This window comes from Eptatretus burgeri, chromosome 1, assembly GCF_056783735.1.
Source record: "Eptatretus burgeri isolate ZD-2024b chromosome 1, Ebu_testis_v1, whole genome shotgun sequence".
Lineage (NCBI taxonomy): Eukaryota > Metazoa > Chordata > Myxini > Myxiniformes > Myxinidae > Eptatretus > Eptatretus burgeri.
The window spans coordinates 141,736,056-141,756,021 of record NC_140961.1 but is presented as its reverse complement, the minus strand read 5'-3'; the positions used below and the strand labels follow the sequence as shown (position 1 = coordinate 141,756,021).

Sequence of the window (19,966 nt, the reverse complement as noted above, 5' to 3'; positions counted from 1 at the left end):
ACTGGCCGCTCGGGTATATGGAGGTTTGAATGGTGGCCGGTAAACCGGCCAATTGGGAATGTGGAGTTTTGAATATCAGCCGGTAAACCGGCCAATTGGGAATGTGGAGGTTTGAATATCAGCTGGTAAACCGGCCGCTCGGGAATATGGAGGCTTGAATAGTGACAAGTAAGCCGGCCACAAAGGTTCCAAGGGTTAAGGTGGTGGTCAATTTTAATCATTGGGTTTGTCACTCAAATCTACACAATTTCTTTGCATTCTTCCCCAACTCCATGACTTGTGCACACATTCCACACAACACCTTGCCAATGTTGTTGCCCAACTTCTATCTGGTCATCTTGGTTTTCATTGGGCCTTGAGTGCACAATGTTCCCAATTTACCATTAGGTTAGCATTATGACAATACCACCAGGCATCGAATAAAACCTGGAACACTCGGGTCACACGTCAACTGAATACCTCACTTAACTCAGTGTATGCTTCCAAAACTCGAGTAGCCAATCCATCCACCTTACCCCCTAATGCCCACCACTTCCTGGATATTGACCTTTTCACTTGAGAAATGAGTTAAAAGATCCAGACAACCTTGACTGCACCCCAATTGTCACCAACACCCATACTCTCAAGTCCTGATTTGCTGATGTATCTTGTCCGATCTGCCAACTTCAGCCTTCACCTTAGGATGCATCGCATCTGCGTAGCAAACGGCTAACATCACTTCCATACACAAGACCATTTGCGTACATATAACAACCATTTGCGGAGTTTTGAGTGGAGTAATCTCATTCTCGAGATCATAACGGGATTCTTCACATTTTAAAAATGTAACCAAAAATAAAAAATAAAAAACAATCAAGCAAACAACCTGCACACATATGTAACGTATATAATCACGTCGAGCGAAGATGTCTGTTGTTGTAAACTTTATAAAACGTCCGGTTTCTACATCTGTGACGTTTTGCTCGACAAACTGGCACCGACAATGAAAGGTTGGCCACTGGAACAGAGGAATTTTTTATTTCTCAAACCCAGCCCCTTCAACCCCTCCTCCACCAACTTTCCAGCCATCTTTCACAACAAGAGATGCATCAACCTTCGTGTACACATTCTTGCATCTGAGAACATTTGTACATGGCATGTGCGATTCCCTCCTAGACGTGGGTATGCACTTTAATCAAAAGGACAAAATAACTCGTTTTACTAGGCCCAGCACACATTTGCATATCTTTTTGTTGATTCTCATAAAATGAAACTTTTACAAGTTCTTTAAAAACAAAATGAAACACATGCAAACCGCATTAAGTGCTATTCGTAGTGAATGCACAGATTGACCCCCTCGCCCTTAAAAAGAAACGAACAAATAATTTCTTTGGTTGCCAAAAGCAACCTCGTCACGCCGAATGCAAAGTTTGCGAGCTTTAAAAAGGAACACTTGGACTTTATGCTGAAAACACAGACGGATGGACGGAAGGTGCGGCAGACAACACAACGCTCAACTCATCGGTGACAACAAGAAAAAGGTTTCCAATCACGAGCAGATGTAATGCGTTTGGTTTCTCTTTTTTTTGCAGACATTTAAAAGCAGCCATTATACCAGACTCGCGTTCCGATGGACTGTACATGAGGACCAAACGTACTGTAAAACACCAAACCCAAACAACCGGGAGGACAATGGGAACGGCTAAGCTGGAGATGCAAGGGTCACCACTGATGGCCGGGAGGTCAAAGCATCGTCTTGGGAATACAAAACGAGAACGATTTTTAAAAAACAAAAAAAAACAAATGAACAATGAGAATAAAGTGGGGGAAATGACATCAGCTTACCCAGGAATTTGGTCACTTGCTCCCCGGGGACGACAAATTGACACAATCCCTCATCCTCACGGCACAGCAACGCGATTCATGGATTGGCTTCGACAAATTCCAACGAAGGACAGCCCGTCCTTCCAAGTCTTGAGATTTGGGCACAAAATTTGAACTGAAATGCATACCATCAAAAGGGCGACGTCGACGGTGCCGTAGTAAAACACCCACTCGGCCTACTGTAAAAAAAAAGTAGTTTTGTTACAAAACATAACACGTAAAAATACATAATTTACCGAATTGTCTTGAAACAATCTTGTGAAGTATAATGCTAGGTTGAGTTACAGGAGTACGCACACTACAAAAGAGGGTAAAAGATTACACGACCACTCTGGCTTTGGCCAATTGAGGCTGACAATCTGCCAATAGTTTGCTTTTTTTTTGCCAAGAGGCACAGCACAAAAAGCCTTGTGGATGACAGCAATGCAACCTGTATGACCACAACAATAATATCAACCTCACAATGAACAATAGAGCTCATCGTCTTCCTGTACGTGGGTTTGTGACACTTGGTCCTGTGACATCTGAGCCTCGCATCGAGTATACGTACACCAACACGGTGTGCACACTTGACTGGCGCGCTAGGCCGTGGCGCACGAGGGACACAGATGTAGAGTGCTTGGTGTTGACCGAATGGTAACCAAACAAAGCTTGCAGCCTGAAGTGCACAAGGGCTGGCAATCGTACCGTCCCCAAACCGAGCCCTGCAAGCGATGCGTTGCTGGAAACTTACACCATCCTTCCCCCACATCCCATTTATACACAAATATCTTCCTCTAGTAAAAGGCGTGATTCATAACATTGGACGCACAAACACAGCACACCTTAGAGAGTAGAAATAGTTGCCGGATTTGGGGTTGGGGCAGGGGGAGGGGGGACGTGGGAGGGGAGGCAGAAAGGTTCATACAACTGAAATAAGTTTGTATTACAAACAGATTCTCACATTAAAAGTAAAAACAAACAAAAGGAAAAATTGTTTCTGTAAACTTGAAAGTATACACATTAAAAACAAATTCCCATTGGCTGAAAAGGGAGGCCTGCACACAAACACACAAAAAGGAGAGGTGGGGGGGGGGGGAGGAGCCCGACCACAGAAAGACAGACACAATAACAATTCAGATAGGGACAGGTATAAAGACAAACACACACTGACAGCGACAGACAATGACACTGACACGGGCAGCAATAGGCACTGACAAGGACAGCGACAGACACTCTGACAGCGACAGCGACACACTGACATGGACAGCGACAAACACACACTGACACGGACAGCAACAGACACACACTGACAGCAACAGACACACACTGACACGGACAGCGACAAACAAACACTGACAAACAGCATGCCTTTACAATTTGTAAGTAGCACCAATAAAAGTAGTGCACAATGTTCCCAATTTACCATTAGGTTAGCATTATAACAATACCACCAGACAGCGAATAAAACCTGGAACACTCGGGTCACACGTCAACTGAATACCTTACTGAACTGAGTGTTTGCTTCCAAAACTCGAGTAGCCAATCCATCCACCTTACCCCCTAATGCCCATCACTTCCTGGACATTGACCTTTTCACTTGAGAAATGAGATAAAAGATCCAGACAACCTTGACTGCACCCCAATTGTCACCAACACCCATACTCTCAAGTCCTGATTTGCTGATGTATCTTGTCCGATCTGCCAACTTCAGCCTTCACCTTAGGATGCATCGCATCTGCGTAGCAAACGGCTAACATCACTTCCATACACAAGAACGATGTCAAAACAGATCCTCTCATCTACGGGCCAGTTATCTTACTTCCACTTAGAAGCAAAATTACAATTTCCTTTTCTTAAACGGCCATATCTGTGAATCAGTTTGGCTTCTGGCCCGGCCACTCCCTTTGTACATGTTGTTGCCTCTTTCAACAATGGATGTAGGCTTTGAATGTCAAGCAAGAGATCAGGGTTGTCCATCTGCATCCATCTCAGGCAGTCAACAACCTGGCACCCTGCTCGGCTTGCCAAGTTTCTCCCTGTGGAATACAAGGGCAGCCTTCTTTCCCAGCTAGCTAACTTACTCCAAGCTTGGTGTTGGCATAACGGTTAAGGTGGCAGGCTTAAGATCTTAGAGTTCTGAGTTTGAGCCACTGTTGTGCCGTTATAACAACACCAGGTGGGGTGACTCAGCCTGTCAACCTTCCGAGGTTAGCAAAATGAGTACCAGCTTACTGGGAAGAACGAGCAATTCGAGTATCCAGCGTCGGAGTGGCGACCCGCCCATAATTGTGCCCCCTTAGTCAAGGAAAAACTGCCTTGGCAACCCTATGCGTATGAAGACACGAAAGGAGTGGTTCTTCTTACAACTTCATCCAATCATGCAGTCAGCATAAAGCTTTCAACTGAATCCTCTCATCTGCTAAGTAGAGGCTGGAATGCCCCCACTGGCACGGACAATGACTATCCGTGTCAGTGTGCGTCTGTCGCTGTCTTTGTCAGTGTTTCTCGTTTGCATTTATGACATGTCTGATGCTCTGCAAAACCCTATTTTCCAATTTGCATGGGACAACATTATACTGTACGATTCCACATCCCACTGACAGTCTAGGAGCAGGGGCTTCCCTCTAAGATGAACTGGAAAGGATCAGATGCTGGTCCAACACTTGGAAAATCTGTCTCACCCTGTCGCTCCAGAAGGATTGCCAAACAAACTCGACTTCACTCAATTTAGGGGCTTTGTTGAAGGCTCACTTTGGTCGCTGACGCTCCCTCCTTTCTGGTCTCTGAAGAGTTGATGAGCAATGATCAGGCTAATGTTGGCCTGACTAGGTTGGCTGGAGTCAGATATTGTCTGATTATCTCAGTCCATGTTGTTTTGGGGTGGCCTCGAATGCATTGCCAGCCAGCTTCAGTTGGATTGAAGCAATACACCTGGTGGTAGGTGTGCTGGCATGCTATGAAGGTGTCCATTCCAATGGAAGTGTCGCTGGTGGAGTAAGGACAAGGCTATGGATAGTTTGGTTAGGAGGCAAATCAGCGAGTTTAATGATGCACTGGTGCCAATGTACGTACTCTAGATGTCTCAGGCATTTAATGTTGAATACGTACAGTCTGCACAGGTCTGCAGCTGTGGTTGCCCACATCTCCGACCCATATACAAGAGGACAGATAGCACAACGAGGAGGAGATTGGGACCATACTCTGTGCAGAGCGTTGGTGCTGCTTAAGCAGTCTTCTTGGCTATTGGACACAATCCTGGACGGGTCACCACTCTGACACAGAATACCAGCATGCTGGCACTCATTTTGCCGACCTCGGAAGGATGACAGGACGAGTTAACCCCACCTGGTATTAATTCAACAGCTGAACGGGATTTGAACTCAGGACCCTAGGATCCAAAGCCCACCACCCTAACCATTAAACCAACATCAGGTAGCACCAGGGCATGGTAAATCTTGGTTTTTGTTGCCCCGTTGGATGCGCCTCTTGTGGAAAAGTGGGCAAGACACGGCTGAGAGCCGCAGCTGCTTTGGTGCTATGAGAAGTGATGTCACGAAACAGTGCCAGCTTTGTTTATTACGCAGAATACATACGTGAACTGATCCACATATTGCACTCGTTCGCCATGGATCTGTCGGTCTGGTGGATTGATGTTAGTGGGTGTGATAGCCATAGCTTTGGTCTTAAGCCAAATGATGTACAATTCCACACACTTATTGTTGTTGTGCCAGCAGGGACATTTTGAGGGCAATTCCACTTGTTGTGAAGATAGCTATCTCATTAACATCGTCCAAGTCAATAAGCTGATATTGCCTAAGCATCATTCCACAGTCAGTGGGAAGCAGGAGTTGATAAAGGTGTTTAACAGCTCTGGGAAAAGTACAGGTAGTGGACAAAAATATGGAAACACCAATGTAAAGTCACTTTATAGGCCGTTGGGCCACCTTGTGCGGCCAGTACGTCCTGCATGTGCCATGGCATAGTGTCCACCAGCATCTGGAATTCTCTCGGAGGGATGTGGCACCATTCTTCCACGAGAAAGTCAATCAACTCACACCTGCTTGATGGAGGTGAAAAACGCTGTCCAGGGCATCATTCCAGAATATCCCATAAAGGATCGATTTGGTTCAGATCTGGTGACTGAGAAGGCCATGGCATATGGATAACATCAGTGTCATGCTCATCAAACCATTGAGTGACCACACTTACTCTGTGGATGGGGGCATTGGGGGGGGGGGGCACACACCTGTGTGAAAGCCATTGGTTGATGCCCCTCATTTATCCAGGTGTTTCCAATTTTTTTGTCCACTACCTGAATGTAACCCTGTCATACACCTAACGATGTGAAATTCCTCACAAAGTCGATTTCCAATCTGAACAGTGCTACACATATCAGTGTAGAGAGACTTTACGAGTAGTATAAGGGCTGGAGGAATGGCAGACACCTCAGGTACTTCCCCAAGTGTTTCACAGCATGCCGAGTCAAAAGCTACTTTCGAGTCAAAGAAGGCAATGTTGGCAGATCTGTTGAATTCCTTGGATTTTTCGATCAACTGACCAATGACAAAGATCTGTTCTGTGGTATTCGGTCCAGGAGAGAATCCTGCCTCGTCTGGGCGGTGTTTTTGCTCTGAAGCACCGGTCTCACTCGAGCAATGGGAACTCGAGCAAACAGCTTGCCGGGCATGGAGAACACAGTGATGCCACAGCGGTTGCTACACACATGCTTATCACCTTTTCCTTTCCAAAATGGGAGGATACTTCCATGTCTCCAGTCATTTGGGATAGTCTTAATGATCAATACAGTATTAATAATGTGAGACGGTCTTAGCGATCGTCCAACGAACAAACCTAATATAGTTCCTCAATCAAACACTAGAAGAGGTTCAGTCTCTCAAACTCGGACTTGCTATCAGCGATGACAACTCAAGGGCAGACCATATATCAAAAGCTGGTCTCCAAAACCAGCTGCAGATTTGGAATCCTCCATTATACCAAGTCCTTCATTGGTAAATATGAAGTTCCCACAACATACAAGACATCTGTATGCCGCTCAAAGCAATGCTGCTCTTCCTTATGGTCTCGTGCCATTGTCTTACAATTGTCTTTCCTGGATTTGATGGAACCTAAAGCTCCCTTGGAACATCATTGGCACCTCTCACAAATAGAAGCAGGGGGTCCACTTCCTTCTCATTATGGCAACTCTTTCGTTATACCACCTCTCAGGTGTTGCTCCTTATGTTCTTTGCATCCCTGCCCATCTCCATTCTCTCCAGGTCGCACACATTCGTCCATCAATTTTCCCCTCGTGAAGACGCCACGATTCAAGGTCGCCGTCACCTCCACTCTCTTCTCACACATGTCAAACTACCTCCCCCAGTGTATTCAAATGCACTTGTCTGTTCAGGGCTTCAACAGTTGCCGGTGGACCACCACAACCTCAGATCATTCTCCATCCCTACCAATGATCTTTTGTAGTTTCAAAACACCAAGTCATGGACGCGTCTCACATGTGATGGGTACATGGCAAGATTACCCTGGGTGATTTACCTTTGCCTTCACAGCGGTAGTCAGGGCAGAAATTTGAAAGTTATTCAGGGTGCCGGCAATATCAATAACTCACCAACTCTTCTGTGGGGTCTTTAACATCCACCAACTAATGCTAACAGACAGGACGCTCAGCTCAACGTCCATCCAGGGAATGGCACACTTTGTCGGATTGGTGCTTGGCAGGCAGGGCGTAGCATGACAGTTTATTGTCGGGCCAAGAATTGAAGCCAGACTAAAGCTCAAAGGTAAGTGTGCCACCCCTGCATCATCCTTTTGGACTGGTGCACAAATTAAAACTGTGCAGCTCGTACACAAATGGGGCCAGGAGTCTCTCTGTTCAGCGGGTCTGGAACAGGAGGTTTCAGAAGAAGTTCAGATAGCCACTCCTATGGCTGGTTTGTCACACGGAGAAAGGACAGACGTCCCATGAAAGGAAATGAAAGGGTGTAATACGGTAAAAATGTTCCACGTTACAAACACGATGGATTACTGCGTACAAGCTGTGCGGCACACTGAGGTCGAACATGTGGTGTGAACAACAACAACAACAACAACAACAACAACAACAACAACAAAAAAGTGATGGAGCTGGGATAGGAGTTTTAACTCCAAAGTGCATTTTGGCCCCTTTTGACGACAATGTATTAGGACACGGCTCCTTTGGAAGGAACCGGGAAAAAAATGTGAGTATGAAGCAGGAAATAAAGGGGGCGATAAAGCCACGGCAGTTGATCACGTCGTTATGATGAAGATGCAATGCGGCCGCATCGTCACAAACGTACATTATATTACAAACTCCGATGAGGTCGCAGTGGCTTTTTAATGATCCCTATTTGGCGTACCTGGAATGTGCAAAACTAGGCTGAGCTTTGCCAAGTAATTCAAATCGTCATAGCATCCCCTTCGTTTAATCCTCTCGCGACCCCCTATGTATTCAACTCTCGTCCTTCACAATATGCGGTGTGTACCTTCTCCCTCGACGCTTCTGACCGGGCTGACCCTTTCCTTTCATTGCTGAGGTGCTCAGTAATGATTTCACTTCTCATCAGTGGCACTACGATCGTCCACCCCACCCCCAACTGAGGTTTTAACTGACATAACGAGTTGATAAATTTCCACCAATCAGGAGCCAGAATGATGATTATATCTTGGCCTTCCTGGTTCTCGGTCGGACGAAAATACCGAGCTTTCAAGGTCAGGCGAACAAATGCAGCCCATTCGGAGGAACAAAGCCCACGTGTTGTCATTACGTGTAATGCAGCGAAGTCTCGCCTGGCACTTGTGAAGATATGCAAATGTGTTAGTGCAAGAAGAGCGACCCATAACGAAATGGAAACGACGATGAAACATCCACTCAGAAAAAAATCCGTTAAAATCAGCAAATTATTCACCGGCTTATCATTCATAAATGTCATGTCCACCTCATTTACCCGAGAACCTTCAACCAACAACTGAATCGGGACCAATTTCAACATCGCTCGAACGAGAGGACAACACGGAGAGACTCACTGGCTATCCAAGCTACCCAATCCATCAAATCACAGAGACTCATCTACTCATAAACTTCAGGTCACTCAAGCAACAACCCATGAATCCTTTCAGTTCTATTTCCACTGATTTTTTTTTTTCCCCATCAACCAACACTTTTATCTTTTCCTGCTGTGCCTTTTGGTGAGCAGAACTAGTTTTCCCCATTTTGATGAATGGCATGCCCTTCGGAGCCTGTAATAGTCCCATTGCTCGCAGCAACGCCGTCGCTCCCATTCTCCAACTTGGGCCTCTTTGACTCTGTCCCATGTCCAGGGATTACCCCCATGGCAGGCACTCCACCGGGCCGCTTCAATATGTGGGCACCCATTGTCAGCATGGATGTTGATGTACCGTTGGGCGTGTTGGACAGTACTGCGGAAATGTTGGTTTTGCCTGGGAATCGGAAAAAACAAACAGACAAAAAACAAACACCGACACCCCAGCATTAAAAGAGAGAAAAGACCAGAGAGTTGGTGTCAAAGCCACCCCAATGCTCGCCTGTTTATACATTTATCGTTTTTAAAAGACTCGTCTAATAATATTTTTTATAAAGCAATGCAGTGAAGTCTGATCCAAATAATTTTAAAGCAATATATGTATTTCTTTATTGTAATCCATAAACTAGTACACATATTAAATGATTGGCAAGCGTCTAGTATAAACAGGCGAGCATTGGGTGGCTTTGACACCATCTTAGGTTGAAATTTAAATTTTTTTAAAAAAATAATTTGTTAATTTCAACTTCACTACACCAATAGTATACCCCAATGGAACCTCCATGCCAAATATCAGCATCCTAGTACACATATTAAATGAATGGCAAGCTTCTAAATAATAACTTGCACCAAAAACTTTAACGTTGATTTGCTCCAAAAAAGTTAAGTTCAAAACAGGTCAAAAATTTAAAACATTTGAAATTATTTTTTAATTTCAACTTCACTACATCAATAGTATACCCCAAAGGAACCTCCATGCCAAATATCAGCATCCTAGTACACATATTAAATGAATGGCAAGCTTCTCAATAACTTGCACCAAAAACTTTAACATTTTCACGCTGACGCTCACGCCGGGGATATCGCTATAGCTCTCTGTTCTTCGAACAGGCGAGCTAATACAGATAATGCATCGTGTAAAGTCAGACATTTGTCATGGACACGCAATAGAGTGCTCAAATGGCTAAAGCCTCAAATAAAGGACAGGAAAAATGATGCGAATGACCTTCCTGGCAATGACAAACAAAACAGTTTGTTTCCAGTTACACGTGAAAATGAAATATGGACAGGTCGGAAAAAAATAAACTATTTTTTTCAAAAATTTTTTTTTTATCACCACTGACAACGATGGTGAAGGAGGTTATGTTTGTCTGTCTGTCTGTCTGTGAGAAGGTTATCTCAAAAAGTCATGGACTGATTCAGACGAAACTTGGTGGATGAGTTGGGTAAGTGACAAGAACAAGCCGATTTCATTTTAGTTCTGGTCCGGATGCGGATCCAACATGTAAACTGTTCAGACTGGTGGAGGGATGCACTCGACCGCGTGCCGTTCTACTGTTCTTAAGTGATAAGGCCAAAAAACGCTAAAAGCATGGTATTTGAAAAGGTTGTGGAAGGATTTGTACGAAAGTTGGTGGACAGCTTGGGTGTGTGACAATGATGAATTGATTCGATTTTGGCGAAGATCCAGATCCAGATATGAGAATTTTTTAAGTGCTTCTTCACCATTGAGAGATGGTGCCATAAACAATATGTATCACAATATTTCACAAATTTATTGGCCCTGATATGTTCTCATGGATCAGGCATTTCGTGGCGAAGGTATGCACTCTAGTGAGTGTCCTTCTCGTTTAGACTGCAATGGGTAACTGGAACAGACATGTATTTTAGCCAAAGAACCCAGATACAAATCAGCCATCTCTAAGATATACCCGAAGGCCAAACTTAGGATGCAGATGTGTTAAAATGTTGCACTGCTCCACTGTATGAAGTGTGACAAGTAGGTAGGAAAAACTGCCCGCAGTGGAAAAGGTATCGCAGCATGGCGTTACATCGCACCTTGTGCTTCAAGCCATTGACCGTGAAGTGTGGGGTTTGCTCTCAGTCCGTTCTGTGCCCTCGTCATCACCGGAAAATGTTGTTGTCCCAGGGAGCCGGGCGAACGCACAACTGAAACGGCTGACGAGCAGGTGGATACGATGTTTGTAGGCACTCCCTGGTCAGATCCAGTTCCTTGTACTGCCACGTAGTGCGATTCCAGATTGTGCGATGGCTGTATCTCAGATGCGGAAGCATGTGAGGACAGCGGAGATTGTATGACACTCGATGACAACGAGAAGCTGAGCTTCATATGTCCTGCACATGGGGAGGAGGCAAAAAACAGGGAGGGGAGGAGATCGTTTTTTGGAATATGCGAACCTTCTCAATATAGTCCCTTAATTTAAAAAAAAAAAAAAATGACCCTCATCTATTCACCAAAATGATATGACATGCAGCCGAGTTGTGCGAGCACTCGCTATCATGCGCCGTTTAAAGTTACTTCGAACCTTTTGAAAATACCTGGTGATGTGGACAACTCACGTGTGACACAACATGGAACACAAGATAACACTTCAACAAGAGAAATTCACAACTCCTTTAACTGTCCCGCAAATCGAGTGATTTTTCTAATATAATTTCTTCTTGAGCAAACAGGTGCAAAAAACAGCTCGATCAACCTGCACGACTTCAGGCTCGGCTTGCGCACCTTTTAGCTCTTTGTCATCGACCTCTGGGCGAGACGTCCCAATGGCGCAGCCATTGGCAAAGGTGGTAACGGGGCACAAGGGCCTGGGTCGAGGCCCTGGGGGTATGGAAGCAGTCGAAAAGTGTCCGTAACTCACAGATCTCGAAACGATAGCTGGAAGCTGGTGCTGGACCAAGGGTCCGGTCGGTGCAGAGATGGGAGAACCTAATAACAATAACAATTAGATGCAACAGTTAATGGACATGAAAAAGTTCCAAAACAGGTCATAACATAACACTTTTCAAAACGATTACATTCATACGTCGTCATGACAAATATTTTAAGTTCCCCAACAACAAGGACACCATACTTTTACAAAATGAATATGCTAGTAAGTGCCCATACACATTCCAAATTCATATTTTAACCTACAGGGGGCAGGTCAATAATAAAGCACCAAAAGGAGAAAATCTTGATTCGACTCACAGTGTTCAATATGCACTTGATTGAAATGAATCTGCATCATCTCATCCTTAATGGCTATTTAAAATACCATTGCTGTTTTGAAAGCAATGCACATGCTCCTGAAGCTTGCCGGACAGACAGACAGACAGACAGACAGACAGACAGACAGACAGACAGACAGACAGACAGACAGACAGACAGACAGACAGACAGACAGACAGACACACACACACACACCTTGTAGCAAACATGCATTCATACCTGGGGCACTTTGCGAACATCGGTCCTCAGAGGCTCCATCCAGTTTGGCAGAAACATCTGTGGGACCGTTAGCCTCACCTCCCATGCTAGGCACAGGCGAACCTTCTCGAGATAGCGAGTCTGGCGTCTGAACTCCACTGATGGGAGCAGAGAGTGACCCAGAATGGCTGGGGGATGGTGGGGCACTCCTAAACCCAGGCCAGAGAAGGACAGAGTTCAACATGCTGGGCAAGGATTTTATCACCAGATGTTTTCACAAACATATACAATCAGAATGTTGAAAGAAGGAATAAAAAAGGGGGATGGGTAATTCAGATAGGGGAGGTTAAAATTCATACTACACAGAGATGGAGGGCAGTTGGAAAAAATAAAAATAAAAATAAAAAATCGCACCTGTCTCATCACCTTTTTATAAGGTAACATCCACATTCCATATTTACTATATATATATATATATATATATATATATATATATATATATATATATATATATATATATATATATATATATATATATATATATATATATATCTCAACCCCTGCTTCCCTCAATCTCTCGATGTGTGGTGCTCATCCCAAAGCAACTCTACGGTAATATTACCCTCGGCTGTTTGCCTTTGCCGTCCCAGCATTAGTCCGGGTAGAAATTTGTAATTTGTTCAGAGTGCCGACGATAGGCCGCCTAATTTTCACGAAAGACTCCGTGAGATCTGTAACGTTCACCGACTAATGTTAGCATGCAGGACACCGAGCTTAATATCCATACGAGGGACGGCTCACACTGTGATGGAACGACCACCCTGTGAAGCAGAAAACTATCAGTTTATAGTCGGGTTGAGAATCAAACTCAGATTTAACAGGTCAAAGGTAAGTCCACAACCTCTGCACAATCCTGTTGGATACCTAACCTACATGTTCCATTCAAAATATTTTCAGGGGTTCTGTAGCGTGCAAAAGTGTTGATCGGTACAAGGTTGGTTCTTCGCAACAGAGACCTTTATGACTTGCCGTAACCACCCCCAAAGCACTGCCACGAGTACGTACCTCCGATCGCCATATTCTATGTTCTTGTAAGCGCAGATGAAACAACTTGCTCAACTCCCAATTGCCGATAATGTTATTCCGACAAAGCAGCACCCGACGAAAACCAGACTGAAAGCAAGCGATAATTTGTAGTGGGACTTGACTTTGCCAATGATTTAATCTCGAAGGAAACGGCTCAGAAGGAAAGCTTCAAGCAAATGCAACGAGCTCAGGGTTGAAGAATCTTTGTAAATTGAAATAGTAATTATTTTGGAAGATGATACAGGTGCACAGACAGTATAATAAGATATAAAGCTCTGACTCACTAACCGATTGATATTCATGTTCGGTACCTTCCGAGTGACATAAAAAGATGAAATTTCTTCTACCGGCGGACATCAAAGCCGATACACCGGGGAAAAAAAAAAATCACAGAACTGTCGGAAAGCGTCCGTAAATGGAAGAAAAAAAAACAAATGCAGGTGAGCGACCCGAGATAATGGGGAAGCACGATTCGTTGTTGTTTACAATGTGCAAGCATACCCTGCGAGTAATAATACACAAGTGCAGCAAAAGCAGGAACTTAAAAGGTAAGAGATGCGATTTGGTTGATAGTGGGTTGCGCAAAGAGAAACATTACTTACTCTGTCCTACACAATCAGGTTCCAGGAAAGCAGGGGACAGAGCGAAGGGAAGGGAAGGATTTAGGCAGGAGGGAGGGAAATTTGAAAGATTAACTTTTGCAGAGAAAAAATGAAACAATTGGGAAAGGGTGGGGGGGGGGATCAGTGAGATAATGATTTGGTTGATTTCAAGAAAGGAATAAAGAAATGCCTGAAAGTGGGCCCAAACGTCGACCGCGTGAAATCGATCATTTTGTTGTGGAGAAATCGTTTTTTCATTACCAACGTTCAGAGAACAGGCGTCAATTTTTCAAGCTGTTATGCAGACGCGAGAAACAATTATTGGAATACCCGTCGATGTGGATTTGGTGTAGGCTACCTGTTAAGCGAATACGACGCGAATGACTGCATCTGCACCCACCTTGAAGAAAGTGGTCCAAGTGGAGGTCGGAAGCAGGGAACGCCACGCTGCCTGCGCTTACGGAATGCCTGCTCCGTGAGCTTGACCTCAGACGCTGGGTCGATGCGCCAGAACGAGCCCTTGCCAGGTTCCTCCTGGGAACGCGGAACCTTGACGAAGTATCGGTTCAGCGAAAGATTGTGACGGATCGAGTTCTGCGGGTATTGGTAGATGTTGGGATTGAGAGAGAGATTAGATCGTTTGTATTTTATAACATCGTCTGCTCTTCTCCGTTCCATGATGAATGCAGAAATGTGAAGGTTGTCAAAGAGTTTTCCCAGCAACCATGAAGGAATAAATGAATGATCTCGAACCATTAAAACGAGCCACAAATGCTCGTCCATTTCTGCGGATTTTCCATTCGTTATCAGATATGCCAGAGGAACAACACTTATTCTTAGTTCTCAAACTATTCGAACAATCAACCCCTCAAAGAACAAACAAATCGATGGAGCACAAGTGTGACGAGTCAAATACCCTTGGATGATATGGGCACACTTAACGGAAATCAAAATGTAGATGAGATGGATGTGTGCACGACATTTTTTTGCATACGTCGGTGCGGCACAAGGTCATCATGTGAAAAATATCACATGTTTATATCATAATGCAAAGTTGTGAGTTGGCAATATCGCTTTGTTTGAAAAAAGAAAAGCAGGAATGTTATTATTATTGGCACAACAAATGGTGAAAGCTGGAATTCCACTCGGATAACAAGTACGATCTCCGTTGAATCGAACGATGATCGTAATGAAAGTTTTCAAATGAAACTTTAATATAAGCGTTTTTGATGTGAATAATTACGTGGCCACTACGAGTGGCATCCATCGGTGACCTGCAAGGTATCCAAAATTATACTCTCATGGATTGCTCCACAGTACAAAAACGACATCAGTCTTTTTGCACCGGATTCTAGTTATCTCCACCACGGAAGGAGGATTGAGGTTATGTTTTAACCCCTGTCTGTCTGTTTGTCTGTGAACAGGATATCTCATAAGGGTTAAGGACAGATTCAGAGGAAACGTGGTGGACAGACAGGTTGGGTGTGTGAGAAAGACGAACTGATTATATTTTGGTGAAGATCTGGATTCGAGAATATTTCAAGTGATTCTTCACCATTGAGTGATTGGGCGAAAACATATATATATATATATATATATATATATATATATATATATATATATATATATATATATATATATATATATATATATATCACAATATCTCAAAAGATTATGGATGGATTCGGCCAAAACATGGTGGACAGGTTGGTGAGGTGACAAGAACAAGCCGATTAGATGTTGGTTCGGGTCCACATGCAGATCCAACCTATCAGTGGGATACAAAATGTAAACTGTTTAGCCCTGTGAAGTATGTGCTCTCTCACGTGCCGTTGTACCGTTGTAGTTTAACCTGCATTTTTTGATTTTGTTTTTGTGATCCCACAGCTCTCAATTGTTAAGATTCCAGATTCAAGAATTTCGTTTTATTGAAGGCTGATGTTTTTTTGGCAGCTCAGTTGACATCATAACACACAAATATTAATATCCTCGAGGTATGTATTGCTAACACTGTTTGATTCATATCGAGAAATTACATAACGGAATTTTACTCAAACTGAAGTTAGATAAATTGCTTGAAAAAAAATCATGAGGGACCCTTTTGAAAGAGTATCTTGTCTACAAAATGTGAAATACGTGGGGTTGGAAAAAGGCTCGATGAATGAGAAACTTACAGTAGTCAAAGACGAGTCTCACAAAAAGGTAGTTTGACAACTGCATCTCATTCATATAACGTTTTGAACACCCCGAGCAGATATGATTACAATTGACCACAAAACATCTTAAACCTACAAAAATTACAACATATATATATATATATATATATATATATATATATATATATACATATATATACATATATATACATATATATACATATACATACATATACATACATATACATATATATACATATATATATACATATATATATACATATATATATACATATATATATATATATATATACAAATATATATATATATATACATATATATACATACATACACACATATATACATATATATACACACTTACATATATATACATACATACATACATACATACATATATATCCATATATATATATCTATATACATATATATACATACATACATACATACATACATATATATACATACATACATATATATTCTTACATACATATCTACATACATAGATACATATAAATCCATATTTACATACATATATATATATATATATATATATATATATATATATATACATATATATATATATATATACATATATATATATATATATATATATATATATATATATATATATACATATACATATATATACATACATACATATATATATATATATATATATATATATATATATATATATATATATATATATATGTCGGGAATCGTACCTTTTTCTATTAGCTTTGCTTTAGAAGTCAGTATATGCTTTTTGCAGGCTTGGTGATAAAATATACTCTTGGCTGGCTGTTTGTGAAAAAGGGCAATTAGAACAGTGTATGCAGAAAAATGATTTAAATTGACCTTGAGTAATTCTAAGGAGCATTGTGAGAGCAAGACTGGGGAGTGAACCGTAACGTGCTCTTATCTCTGTGTGTTTCACCATTCTTGTAATGAAAGGACAAAATGTGAAATAAGCATTTGTCCAAGGATAAAACCGAGAATATAAGAGGGTAATATAGCCGTCTCAGACTCGTGACGGTGCCCTCCGAGCATCCTTAAGGTTATTGATGTTCTTGGTGTTGCCGCACTCCGTGTGCACGTACCTTGATAAATGATATTAAACAGCCTTTCTCTCAAATACATCTCTCCTAAAATACCTTGGTAAGGCCTAAGTCACATTTGCCACGGCGGCCGTGGGGTCTACAAAATGTATGGCCACAAGCAATTATACGGCGGCCGCAGTATTTTCACGATCACACAATGTAGCAGTCACATATGTTTTTATTTTTCGGGTAGCCGCACGGCGTATTTATAAATTGTGGAGACCGAAAACGTGGGGGTGCCGTACGGTCTTTGATTTGATGTCGCACGGTGACCTTAGGGCGTTCCTGCGGCGGCCATATAATTTTCAAGGCAGACACAAGGTGCCCGCAAGGCGACCGCAGGGGGGCCCTAAAGCGAACGTGCAGCCAGACGGACGGTAACGAGTGGGTTCATTTTTTTTTATTCTTTTTTACCAGTTCTTTTGTTTTGGCTTGTCGAATTGCTACGGCAAACGTAGAAATGAAAAAAATTATAACTCCACGCAATAATTCCACGGAGACCCCTACGGCCTGTAAAAGATAGCCAAATGGCGTAGGGCCACCCTGAGGCCACCGCAGAAACTCTGCGGCCGCCGCACGTTTCTGTCAATTCAGAAGGCGTACGGCCGCTGTATCCTCGCCGGAGAGCAAATGTTACTTAGGCCTAAAGGGTGATTTTCATTCATGACTATATATACATATATATATATATATATATATATATATATATATATATATATATATATATATATATATATATATATATATATATATATATATACATATATACACTAACGACCGTTACGTAATTACTACTTATAATGAATATATTTTGTCATCGAGTGTATGTAGTAATTGAGTCATTCCATCTGAAATCACCAAATTTAAGAAAATGTTCCCAGTTGACCCCTCAGATTTACTTTAAACTTTCATAAAATATTTCCCAGGTATCAAAACAAAGCTGCGTAAAATTTTAGGTCCATTGATGCGGTCAACTCCGAGATATTGAGGGTTGACAATGTGGTTGTGGCCCTATTTCTATGGTCGTTGCGAGAATCACAAAATGAACGGCTACTTTTAAACTCCCACAACTTTTTAAATATTAATGCTAGAGCCTTCAAATTTTCAGAGATTATTCTTCTATAATAACTGCTCTGTAAGAAATAAACATAAAACTGAGTATACCTCTATTAAATTTTATGACCTGATCAGTTGAAATCCAGAAAAAAAATGTTGGTTTTGGATGAAAATTTTCATTTTTCCCTGAAATTCAGGTGAGGATTGCAAATATATGACAAGGTATACCACTTCAAATTGTTCACTAATGGAAAGAGCATATTCAAGTTTACAAAAGTGTCAAATATCAAAGTGGTATAATGTTTATATCAATATTTTAAAAATACTTGAATAAATTATGTTCTGCCAGTGCTGTGCATGTTGTGTGTGCTATTTAATGAACAGTCCTTTCACATGTAGTACATGTATATACAATGTACATTCATATCATCTGCTATTAGGATACCATGAACACAATACTTTGAAATTTGAATTTGCAATTCTTTGTTTCTCATTTGTAAATAGCAAGAGCTTAACTCATCTGGCTGGGGCTAAAAATAGAACTCAGGAATAGTGGCTGATCTGCCGATGTCAGCAGTGTATATAGTTACATTCAAGGGAGGACATTTGTTGGGTTCCTTTGGTCCATGTGATGAAAGTTATTGATGCTCCCCTAATGTAAACTGGGAGGCAGTACAAGCTCGCATCTGACTTGGAAAAGCAGATCAAGGACCAATTCAAATCATTTACGTGAAATGTTTTATTACATTGTTATTGCAGTATGTGATATATTTTTGTATTATTAATTTGAATCATAGAACTAATCTTTCATGATTACCATGGTGCCCACACCATGCACACACTTCATGTATTCACGACTGTGTTAACAACAGTTTAAAACAAAAAATACAAAATATATTTTAAAAAAAAGATACCACTGATATTTGTCACTTTTATAAACTTGAATATGCTCTTTCCAATGGTGAACAATTTGAAGTGGTATACCTTGTCATATATTTGCAATCCTCACGTGAATTTCGGGGAAAAATGAAAGTTTTCAATTTTTGAGGGATCATGACTATCATATATGACTGATTAAGAAAAGTAAACATGTATTTGAATACTACTACCATACAGTTATTACATGAAGAAAATTTCAAGCTTCTGGGATGGGTCAATAGAAATTTATGGGGTTTCAAAGTTGGGTCTTCATACAAAACCAACATTTTTTTCTGGATTTCAACTGATCAGGTCATAAAACTTAATAGAGGTATACTCCGTTTTATGTTTGTTTCTTACAGAGCAGTTATGGAAAAATAATCTCTGAAATTTTGAAGGCTCTAGCATTAATATTTAAAAAGTTGTGGGAGTTTAAAAGTAGCCGTTCATTTTGTGATGCTCGCAACGACCATAAAAATAGGGCCACAACCACATTTTCAACCCTCAATATCTCAGAGTTTACCGCATCTATGGACCGAAAGTTTTACGCAGTTTCATTTTGATACCTGGGAACCATTTTTTGAAAGTTTAAAGTAAATCTGAGGGGGTCAACTGAGAGGCCTCCAGTGATATGAGGTGGAATGACTCAATTGGTTATGGTGGAGTATGGTGTGTT

The 19,966-nt window shown here is 41.9% G+C and overlaps 1 protein-coding gene across 1 annotated transcript in view; it reads right to left on the bottom strand.

Moving 5' to 3' along the window:
* Nucleotides 1-1,775: 1,775 nt before the first annotated feature.
* LOC147035641 (forkhead box protein K2-like) overlaps nt 1,776-19,966 on the bottom strand; it is a 115,981-nt gene continuing 97,790 nt past the window's right edge. The window contains exons 5-9 of the mRNA XM_085845788.1: nt 14,440-14,633; nt 12,373-12,560; nt 11,668-11,871; nt 10,980-11,276; nt 1,776-9,318 (exon numbers count right to left, since the gene is read on the bottom strand). Coding sequence (XP_085701914.1) covers nt 9,077-9,318; nt 10,980-11,276; nt 11,668-11,871; nt 12,373-12,560; nt 14,440-14,633 — 1,125 coding nt within the window. The 3' untranslated portion in view covers nt 1,776-9,076. The remainder of the gene's footprint in view (nt 9,319-10,979; nt 11,277-11,667; nt 11,872-12,372; nt 12,561-14,439; nt 14,634-19,966) is intronic.